Source organism: Herpailurus yagouaroundi, unplaced genomic scaffold, assembly GCF_014898765.1.
Source record: "Herpailurus yagouaroundi ecotype Mexico unplaced genomic scaffold, PumYag 182, whole genome shotgun sequence".
NCBI classification, from domain to species: domain Eukaryota; kingdom Metazoa; phylum Chordata; class Mammalia; order Carnivora; family Felidae; genus Herpailurus; species Herpailurus yagouaroundi.
The window spans coordinates 19559019-19571052 of NW_024412413.1; the positions used below are offsets into that span (position 1 = coordinate 19559019).

At 40.4% G+C, this 12034-nt stretch overlaps 1 protein-coding gene across 1 annotated transcript in view; it reads right to left on the bottom strand.

Moving 5' to 3' along the window:
• The window catches only part of PARPBP (PARP1 binding protein), a 67241-nt gene that overhangs the window by 53128 nt on the left and 2079 nt on the right, over window positions 1-12034 (bottom strand). The window contains exon 2 of the mRNA XM_040491068.1: window positions 9428-9583. Coding sequence (XP_040347002.1) covers window positions 9428-9583 — 156 coding nt within the window. The remainder of the gene's footprint in view (window positions 1-9427; window positions 9584-12034) is intronic.

Here is a 12034-nt window from a genome sequence, read left to right on the forward strand (position 1 = left end):
CACTCCGTCAGGCCCCTCCACTTTTGCAAGCCAGACTGGGGTCTCTGTCTGTCTGTCTCCCCCCCCCTCCTTCTCCCTCTCCCCCCACCTCTCTACCCCTCCCCAGATCTCTCTCTCAAAGTAAATAAACTTTAAAAATATAAAATAAAATAAATGTAAATTCTAATAACCAAGTGGAAGAGCAATGTGGTAGCATCAAATCAAAGATGTATCTATCATATGACCTGCTGTGTAAGGAGCCTAGAGAAACTCTTTTTCCATGCACAGACATCTCATTTCAATGCAGAATTGTTTATGATACCAAAAAAACTTCAAACAACCCAAAGGTCCATCACTGAGTAAAATGTATCAGTCACACAAAGGATGATTGTTACAATGAATAAATTAGATCAACTTTTCTATCATACCTAAAGAGGTCTTGAAAACAATACTGGATGATCAAAACAAGAGGCAGAAAGAATGTATACCATCTGTTATAACTTTAAAATAGACACATTAACAGGGAACCTGCCTGGCTGGATATGTAGAAAACCCCTCCTGGTATAAAACACCTAAAACTAAAAGAGAAAATAGAGATCACTGGAAGATGGCGGCATAGGAGGACGCTGGGCTCACCGCGCATCCTGCTGATCACTTAGATTCCACCTACACCTGCCTAAATAATCCAGAAAACCGCCAGAAGACTAGCAGAACGGGGTCTCTGGAGCCAAGCGCAGACGAGAGGCCCACGGAAGAGGGTAGGAAAGACGGTGAGGCGGTGCGCGCTCCACGGACTGGCGGGAGGGAGCTGAGGCGGAGGGGCGGCCTGCCGGCCAAGCAGAGACCCCAGTCTGGCTTGCAAAAGTGGAGGGGCCTGACGGAGTGTGTTCCGACAGCAAGCAGGACTTAGCATCTGGGAGGTTATAAGTTAACAGCTCTGCTCGGAAAGCGGGAAGGCTGGAGGACAACAGGAGGGAGAGTTGTTGAGCCCTGGATGACAGAGCTCAGCTTGGCGGGGAACAAAGGTGCTCACCAGCGCCATCTCCCTCTACCATCCTCCAGCCAGAATCCCAAAGGGAACCAGTTCCTGCCAGGGAACTTGCTTGCTCCGCGCAAACACCCAACGCTGTGCTTCTGCGGATCCATCCCTCCGGCGGGTCTGACTCCATCCCAGTGCCATCCCAGTGCTGCAGGGCCCCTCCCGAAGTGGATCTCCGAAGGAAAAGCGAGCTGAGCCTGCCCCTGCCCCTTGCACCTTGCTGATCCACCCTAGCTAATACGCCAGATCCCCAGCACCACAAGCCTGGCAGTGTGCAAGTAGCCCAGACGGGCCACGCCACCCCACAGTGAATCCCGCCCCTAGAAGAGGGGAAGAGAAGGCACACACCAGTCTGACTGTGGCCCCAGTGGTGGGCTGGGGGCAGACATCAGGGCTGACTGCGGCCCCGCCCACCAACTCCAGTTACACACCACAGCACAGGGGAAGTGCCCTGAAGGTCCACACCACTCCAGGGACTATCCAAAATGACCAAACGGAAGAATTCCCCTCAAAAGAATCTCCAGGAAATAACAACAGCTAATGAACTGATCAAAAAGGATTTAAATAATATAACAGAAAGTGAATTTAGAATAATAGTCATAAAATTAATCGCTGGGCTTGAAAACAGTATAGAGGACAGCAGAGAATCTCTTGCTACAGAGATCAAGGGACTAAGGGACAGCCAGGAGGAGCTAAAAAATGCTATCAACGAGTTGCAAAATAAAATGGAGACGACTACGGCTCGAATTGAAGAGGCAGAAGAGAGAATAGGTGAACTAGAAGATAAAATTATGGAAAAAGAAGAAGCTGAGAAAAAGAGAGAGAAAGAAATCCAGGAGTATGAGGGGAAAATTAGAGAACTAAGTGATGCACTAAAGAGAAATAATATACGCATAATTGGTATTCCTGAGGAGGAAGAGAGAGGGAAAGGTGCTGAAGGGGTACTTGAAGAAATAATAGCTGAGAACTTCCCGGATCTGGGGAAGGAAAAAGGCACTGAAATCCAGAGGCACAGACAACTCCCTTCAGACGTAACTTGAATCGATCTTCTGCACGACATATCATAGTGAAACTGGCAAAATACAAGGATAAAGAGAAAATTCTGAAAGCAGCTAGAGATAAACGTGCTCTAACATATAAAGGGAGACCTATAAGACTCATGACGGATCTCTCTACTGAAACTTGGCAGGCCAGAAAGGAATGGCAGGAGATCATCAATGTGATGAACAGAAAAAATATGCAGCCAAGAATCCTTTATCCAGCAAGTCTGTCATTTAGAATAGAAGGAGAGATAAAGGTCTTCCCAAACAAAAACTGAAGGAATTCATCACCACTAAACCAGCCCTACAAGAGATCCTAAGGGGGATCCTGTGAGACAAAGTACCAATCATTTTATCACTGTACATGAGAAAAAATTTAAATAATCACAAGGACTTCTGGGAAATTTCAAAATTAAGATATTATCAAAAATGAAAAAGTAAATAAAGTTAATCAGTTTTTAGAGCGGCTTATTTTTACTGCCTCCTTACCAGTAACTAATAAAGAGGAATCAAATGGAAAAAAACAAAAAATAAAAATAAATAAATAAATAAAAGAGAAAATAGAAAATATTTTTTCATGACTGAATTGTCCATAAAAGAAATTACAAAACGTCAAAAAAAAAATAATCAACTATTGGGACTTCATTAAGATAAAAAGCTTCTGTACAGCAAAGGAAATAATCAATAACACTAAAAGGCAGCCTACTAAATGGGAGAAGATATTTGCAAATGACATATCTGATAAAGAATATCCAAAATCTATAAAGAAGTTATCAAACTCAACACCCAAAAATCAAATAACCCAATTAAGAAATGGGGAGACGACATGAATAGACACTTTTCCAAAGACATCCAGATGGCTAACAGACACATGAAAAGATGCTCAACTGGGCCACCTGGGTGGCTCAGTTGGTTAAGCATCTGACTCTAGATCTCAGCTCAGATCATGATCTCAGGTTGGGGAGATGGAGCCTCACATCGGAGTCTATGCTGACAACGAGGAGCCTGCCTGAGATTCTCTGACCTCTCTCTGCCCTTCCCCCAGTCACCTCAAAAATAAATAAATACATAAACATTAAAAAAAAAAAGATGTTCAATATCACTCAGCATCAGGGAAATGCAAATCAAAACCAGATGAGATACCACCTCACACCTGTCAGAATGGCTAAAATTAACAACACAAGAAACAACGGGTTGCCAAGAATACGGAGAAAGGGGAACCCACTTGCACTGTTGGTGGGAATGCAAACTGGTAGACACTCTGGAAAACAAAACAACTAAAATAGAACTACCCTACAATCCAGCAATTGCACTATTAGGTATTTACCCAAAGGATACAAAAATACAAAGAGGTACATGCATCTTGATGTTTACAGCAGCATTATCAACAATAGCCAAACTATGGAAAGAGCCCAAATGTCCATCAACTGATGAATGGATAAAGAAGATGTGGTATATATATACAATGGAATATTACTCAGTCATCAAAAGAATGACATCTTGGGGCACGTAGGTGGCTCAGTCAGTTAAGCATCCGACCTCAGCTCAGGTAATGATCTGGCAGTTCACGAGTTTGAGACCTGTCTGGCTCTGTTGCCGACAGCTCTGAGCCTGGAGCCTGCCTTCGGATTCTGTGTGTCCCTCTCTCTCTGCCCCTTCCCTGCTCACACTCTGCGTGCTCTCTCTCTCTCAAAAATAAATAAATATTTTTTTAAAAAATGAAATCTTGCCATTTGCAATGACGTGGATAGAGCTAGAGTGTATTAAGTCAATCAGAGAAAGACAAACACCATATGATTTCACTCATGTGGAATTTAAGAATCAAAACAAATAAACATATGGGAAGGGGCAAGGGGGGGGGGAGGAGAGACGGAAAGAAACCACAGGAGACTCTTAATGATACAGAATAAACTGAGGGTTGATGGAGGGAGGTGGGTGGGAGATGGGCTAGATGGGTGAGAGGTATTAAGGAGGGCACTTGTTGTGATGAGCACTGGGTGTTGTATGCAAGGGATGAATCACTGAATTCTACTCCTAAAACAAATATTGGACTGTACATTAACTAAAATTTAATTTAAAAAAATGAAAATAGGGGCGCCTGGGTGGCGCAGTCGGTTAAGCGTCCGACTTCAGCCAAGTCACGATCTCGCACTCCGTGGGTTCGAGCCCCGTGTCGGGCTCTGGGCTGATGGCTCAGAGCCTGGAGCCTGTTTCCGATTCTGTGTCTCCCTCTCTCTCTGCCCCTCCCCCATTCATGCTCTGTCTCTCTCTGTCCCAAAAATAAATAAACGTTGAAAAAAAAAAAAAAGAAAATAAAAACTCAAAAGCTCAAAAACAATGAGAAAGTCCCAATACAGATGGGTAAGCAAATGATGGAGCCTATATTTCCCTGGTAACTACCATTCCCTGACACTAAAGAAGCTGGTTTTTATGAACGCTGAGCACAAGTTTTAGGAGACAAAGCTAAGCCTAAGAAAGGTGGAAAGTTGCATCAGAGACCCTCCCTGCCCACCCTGCCAGATAAAGTCAAAGCCTCTAAACATCAACACTCTTTATGGGGCAGGGCACCTGGGCGGCTTATTCAGCCAAGCTTCAGACTCTTGATTTTGGCTCAGGTCACGATGTCTAGTCGTGACATGATAGAGTCATGAGAGATCGAGCCCTGCGTTTGGTTGGGCTCAGCGATGGGCACAGAGCTTGCTCAAGATTCTCTCTCCCTCTCCCTGATCCTGCCCTCCTCGCGCATGCTCTTTCTCTTTCTCTCACTCTCTTTCTCAGAAACAAATAAATAAATATATAAATACATAAATACATAAATGTTCTAAAGGTCAACACTCTTACTATGTCCACTAGAAGAAAATCTGCCCAGCAAAAGGTGATAATGAAGATACTTGCCAGGGAAGAGATTTCTTTTTTTAAACGTTTGTTTATTTTTAAGAGAGAGAAAGAGAAAGAGACAGAGAGGAGAGGGGGTTAAGGGGAGAGAAAGGGAGAATCCCAAGCAGGTTTCACGCTGTCAGCACAGAGCCCAGGCCGGGACTCAATCTCACAAACTGTGAGATCATGACCTGAGCCAAAACCAAGAGTTCGATGCCACCAAGGCACCCCCAGTGAAGAGATTTCTGAAGTAGCCTCAGTACTGTGCTTACCTCTTTGGATAATCTTCTTTTAGACTTTGTCTAATAATTAATTTCTGCCAAGAAAGGGGAGAACAGTCATCTACTTTGGCAGAAAATTGGCGGTTTATTCCCTGGAGAGCGTAAAACAGTCTCTGGACTGAAGGGTTCAATTGAAAACAAGAGTACCCAAATGGAAACAATAAGAATCACATGACCATTTATATTCTAAATGTGGATACTTCTTTCAAGCACTTGGCAGCTCAACTTTACACTATTCGTGCAGGGGCAAAGAGGACTCTTTTCTGAGAAAACTGTTCTAAAAGGGATATCCTAAAGAGATAGGCATGAAATGTTCCCCAGCCAAATAGCCCAGTTAGGTCGGATTGACAAACTCTAATACTCCATGAAGAGTTTCCAGTAAGCATTTTAGTGCTCCACTTAAATGTAAGTGGATGGTCAAGGATCATCATGAAGAAAGTCTCTAGTAGGAAGAAAGGAAACTCTTCCCAAACAAGACTAATAAAACAAGGAACTTAGAGGAAATATTACACAAGAAGAAAACCTCAAAAAAAAATGTATTAATAGTCTCAAAGGAGAAATACTATATACTTGCAGGAAGAACAGAACAATATTTCAAAAAGAGAGAAAAAAAAGAGCTCTTGGAAATTAAGAGGATGATAACAGAGGCTGACTCAGCTGGTAGAGCACGCGACTCTTGATCTCAGGGTTGTTTGAGCCCCATGTTGGGTGTAGAGAGTACTCAAAAATAAAATATTAAAAAAAAAAAGAGGGTAACAGCAAACCCAATAATTATTAAACTAAAGAACCTATTAAATATTGAATATCTTATTGAATATTGGTTGGAAGGAAAGTAAAAGATGAATGGATAAACTGATAGATTCATATAGTGGAATACTATTCACTGCTGAAAAGAAATGAGCTATTAAGCCATGAAAAGACATGGAGGGACCATGAATGCATCTGAAAGAAAGTAAAAGAAGCCAATCTGAAAAGGCTATGTATACTTCACAATTCCAACTACATGACATTCTGAAAAAGGCAAATCTATGCTGACAATTAAAAGATCAGTGGTTGCCAGGGGTTGGGGAGAGGGAAGGATAAATAGGTGGAGCAGAGAGGAATTTTAGGGCAGGGAGACAATTCTGTACAATACTATAAAGGTGGATACATGTCTTATATATTTGTCAAACTCCACAGAATGTACAACACCAAGAGTGTCTAGGGATAAAAATTCAGGGTGTCTGCTACTTACCATCAAATGGTTCATATAGAATAATATGAATAATATGTATGTATGTGTGCAATATATATCTGTGTGTATTTATCTATTTCTATGATATACACGTACAAAAATATTAAAAGAATGATGCAAAGGTAGCAAAATATTAACTGGTGAATCTAAGTGAAGGGCATAAAGGAGTTCAGTGTACTATTCTTGTGACTTTTCTGAAAGTTTAACTTTTTTTTAAACACAAACTCCAAAAAGTGCTACTTCCATTTTTTTTCCCAAATACCTAGATAGAATTGATTTTTAACAATGACTATGATTAAAAATAAAAAAAGCAGACAAATGGGTCATGTAACCACCACCACTTCAGCTACCCTGGTTCTTTTGAATTTTCACAAACTCTACCTACTGTCTCCTGCCCAAGGCCTCTGCATATGCTATTCCTTCATCCTCATCATCTTGCCCCAACTCTTTGCCTAGTTAACTGCTCTCCTTGCTTTACAGTTCAACTTGATCTCTCCAACCAGGTCAACTCCCTGGTCTCACAGCCTCATACACCTCTTCTCACAGCCATAGTTTTACATTTATTTGTATTTTTCTCTACTAAATGTCTACCTCACCCACTAGGTAATAAGCTAGGCAGGAGGAATGTCTGGTTTTGTTCATCATTTTAACCTCAACACTTATCACAATGCTTGGCACACAGAAGCTAAAAAATAAATAAATAGAAAAGAAAAGAAAAAAAATTGGGGGAAGGGAAAATGAAAGGGAAGAAATTAACAATTAACATTTATATAAACAGCTGTGTTGGCCTCTTTGCTGTTCCTTGAACATGCCAGGCACATTCCCACTTCAGAGCCCTTCCATTTTGCCTGGTAGTCCCTTCCCACAAAAATTTCCATGCCTAGTTCCTTCTTTTCCTTTTCGAATCTTTGCTTAAATGGCAACTTGCAGATGAGGCCTTCCTTGACCATCCTTTTTCAAATTGCAAGAAATCTTTTACCCCAAACTCGATACATTCCTTAAGGGCAAATCTGTGTTTTTTTCTCTACAGTACTTGACCTAAAATACTAAATATCTTATTTATTATCTCTGTCTCTCCCCACTAGAAGATTAATGTCATAAGAGCAATAGTTTCCTTCAGAATGTTTAAAGTTTCTTTATTTATTTTTGAGAGAGAGAGCATGCACACATGCAAATGGGGGAGGGGCAAGGAGAAAGAGGGAGGGGAAGAGGGAGGGGAAGAGGGAGGGGGAGAGGGAGGGAGAGAAGGAGGGAGAGAAGGAGGGAGAGAGGGAGAGGGAGAGGGAGAGGGAGAGAGAGAGGGGGAGAGAGAGGGAGAGAGAGAGAGAGAGAGAGAGAGAGAGAGAGAATCTCAAGCAGGCTCCACACCGCCAGCACAGAGCCCAATACGGGGCTCGATCTCACAAAATGTGAAATCATGACCTGAGCCGAAGTCAGATGCTTAACCAACTGAGCTACCCAGGTGCCCTGCTCAGAATGTTTAGAATAAGGTCTAGTACAGGGGCGCCTGGGTGGCTCAGTCCGTTAAGCATCCGACTTCGGCTCAGGTCATGATCTCATGGTCCGTGAGTTCGAGCCCCACGTCGGGCTCTGTGCTGACAGCTCAGAGCCTGGAGCCTGTTTCGGATTCTGTGTCTCCCTCTTTCTCTCTCCTCCCCTGCTCATGCTCTGTCTCTCTCTTCTCAAAAATAAATAAACATTAAAAAAAAAATTTTAGAAAAAGGTCTAGCACATAGTAAAAACTCAAATATTTGTTAAAAGAATGACTATGTCAGAATTTTGTCAAAATCTTTCTATGTTCAAAGTTTATCTTAATATATATGCAAAAATATACACACATGTTGTAAACACACAAAACTTCCAACTATCATGTATAATAAAGACTATCTCTTGTTTTAAGATTATACAATTCCTAATTTTTAGGTGTTAAAATATTCTTCCTTTTCCAAAATTATGGTTCCAAGTAACTAGTTTTTCTCAATGGTCTTATTTGCCAATGTGACAAATGTTCAAATCTGTCAATGTATAATACTTCTTTGGAACTTTTATTGGTATATTAAATCTAAAAATCTGGAACCTACTGACATAACAGATTAAAATAACTCATCAGAATGTCATTTCACTCACTATCTTGCCCAACAGGCCCACTGAAACTATTCCACCCTTCATATTAGGAGACATTCTCCTTGTTATATTCAAACTATCAAGACTTTGATCCCTCTGGATGCTTCTTAACTGACTTTTCCCTTCCTTCATCCCTTCTTTAAAACCTTGCCATCCAAAGACTTCCCCTTCCTTTAAGTACATCACCTAAAATCTAAAATTTTTAAATCATTTTCTTACCACTCCAGCTTATATTCATCCTTCTCTCATCTGAACACCTTTAGGTACAGCTCATTCCAAACACTAGTTTGGTCCAAGCCAACTACATAAGAATCAGATTAAGAAAAGATTTTAAAAAGACAATTTCCAGAGTCTCAGTGCAGATTACAAGAATCAGAATTTCCAAGACTGGAAATTCCAAGATTTGTTTAAAAACCTTCCCAAGTAATTCTGATTCATAACATGGCTTAGAATAATCAATCTATAGCACTGAGTCTGAAATTAGTCATAAAAGACTTCAATTATATTAAAATAAACATAATTTATGTATGCCTTCTAGAACTTTTTAAAGAAGTCATAAATAAAAACATTTTTAACCATAATACTAGTTGCATATTTATCTCAAGATTTCAAATTAAACATTGAATATGCATGTCCTACGTTAAATTATACATATGAAGGCCTTAATTTTGAAGCAAATCATTTCAAATCCAATTGTAATATTTTGATGTAGATATACAGAGGCATTTTTGAAAATACTATATTGATATTATCATAGGAGGACATATACTGCAAAGAAATTGATATAATTAAAATGAGCAGCTACCAAAATTCACTTTAAAAAAATAAGTAAACCCAAATTTAGTCTACTAACCTGTTTGTTGTTGTCTGCCATGGAAAGCTGCAATGCCAAGAGCATGGAGTCTGCGCCACATACAGTAGTTCTCTCAGAGTCACAAAGAATGTGCCAATTCCTTCTGAACTCTTTAATCATATCCAAGATAGACTTTTGATTAAGCACAGCCATTCTCTGAAAGTAGAACAAAATGCAATGTTAAAAAGCTTTATTTTAATTGGAAACTAATATTTAACATGTGTAAGAAAGCAGAGTTAGGGAAAAATAAGTAGTGAATGAAAGGTCATTTCATATTTACTAAGATTGCTTTTAACTAAATTTAGGAAAACAGAACAACACAACTTCTGCACAATCATACTTTCCTCTCCTTTAGTTTTCTTAAGCCAAATCTTTTAAAATAACAAAATCCAACCTTCAGTCTGAAAATTCATATAAAACAGATATGTAAATTCTATAAACTTAGTAATTATAGACACAGACATAGCTAAGTAAAGGAGTTTCAAAATATTTGTTATATTTGTTTTGAGATAGATGGCAATATGTGTGGTAAATTAAAAAAAGAAAAAGAAAAAGACCAATTTCCTCCCATCCCTACATTATCCCAAAATAACTGGTCTACTTTTTTACCCTTTTAAATATGGGTCAGTCTAGTGACTTGATTTACCAAGTGAATATGGCAAGAATGACATCATGGGAGTTCCAAGCCTGGCTCGCAAAAGGCCCATGTTGAAAAGACTTACTACTATAGCGGCGCCTGGGTGGCTTAGTCAGTTGAGCATCCAACTTCGGCTCAGGTCATGATCTCATGGTCTGTGAGTTCGGGCCCCGCGTCAGGCTCTGTGCTGACAGCTTGGAGCCTGGAGCCTGTTTCGGATTCTGTGTCTCCCTCTCTCTCTGACCCTCCCCCGTTCATGCTCTGTCTCAAAAAAATAAACGCTAAAAAAAAAAATTTTTTTTAAAAAAAAAAAAAAAAAAGAGTTACTACAGCATGCCTGATATCTATCTTTTGAAAGTCCTGCCTACAAGGTTGGCCCTTGGCTGCACCTGGGAACTCAGAATTCAGGAGGGTTTCCAGTAAGAGTGGCTCACTGTGGCTAAACTGTTTTTTGTTTTTTTTTTTTAATTTTTTTTCCCGAACATTTATTTATTTTTGGGACAGAGAGAGACAGAGCATGAACGGGGGAGGGGCAGAGAGAGAGGGAGACACATAATCGGAAACAGGCTCCAGGCTCTGAGCCATCAGCCCAGAGCCTGACGCGGGGCTCGAACTCACGGACCGCGAGATCGTGACCTGGCTGAAGTCGGACGCTCAACCGACTGCGCCACCCAGGCGCCCCGTGGCTAAACTGTTTATACAAATAATATAGTTTATGCTGAAAACAATGCTTTCTTTCTGAGTCTGGAATTTTAGAACACAGACAGAGGATACCTACATCAGTACCCTGGGCACTGCGTCTCTAAAGAGTTTTCCTGATAGACACTATTTCATATGGGTTGTCAAGACATTTTGCTGGAGGACTTAAGCATGTCCTATGTGACTCCACTAAGAACAGACTTCTGTAAGCTTATGCCTGATCACCCCAGGACTTTGCTTCCTGCACCGTCTCCCCATGTAGCTTCGCTCTTTGTTGATTTTGTTTAGCATCTTGTTGCTGTAATAAATTAGAGGTATGGGCACAACTAGATGCTGAGTCCTCTGAGCCTTAGCAGACATCCAACCTGTGGGTGATCTTAGGGGCCTCCTGATACAAGGCTTTGCAGCTTTAGTTCTTACTCTCTTTCTTACTTTAGACTGCCATATGAAAAAGTCCAAGCTCACCTGCTCAAGAGGCCATAGAAAAGAGAACCACTGCACTCCAGTTGACAACCAACACCAACTCAAAGACATGTGAGGCTATATTAGACTTTCCAGCCCCCATCAACCTGCCAGAGGAACTGCAGCCACATCAGTGATCCCAGGCAAGACTAGCAGAACCACTTAGCTGAGTCCAGCCATTGCTGGTCCACAGTATCTTAAGCAAATAAAGTGGTTGCTGTTTTAAATCCACTAAGTTTTGGATGGTTTGTTACACAGCAATAGATAATCAATACAATATCTAATATTCAGCAGTTTCTTGGTGCCAGAAATTTTTCAAAAGCTTAATATTTATTACCTTATTCAATTTTTGCAAGAGTCCTATGAGGAAGGTCTATTATTATCTTCATTTTACCTTTGAAGAATGTGATGCCCCATGTCACTCAGCTAGCAAATGGCAAAACAGACTTAAACCCAAGATGCTTAACTCCATAAGCTGTGCTCTTAAATCACTGTATTACATAACTTGTCTTGACAGACAAAAGTCTTTCAAAACAACTGGATGTAGTTCCAATGTCTTATAAGCCCAAGTGTAAACAAGGAAGTAATTCCTTTCTCTGAGTTTACAGTTATGCCCGCTAAAAGTTGTTTTTTCCTACCTCCTCTTAAGTATGCTCATTTCTAACATATTCATATGCCATTATATTATTTTGGGTATATTCTACTGTACATATCCCATTTATTAGCTTCCTGTTATCTTTTTCTTTCTTTATGTGGCATAAATAGAATTCCAGATATTTACTAGGTATTTTGGGTTTATATGATCAAGA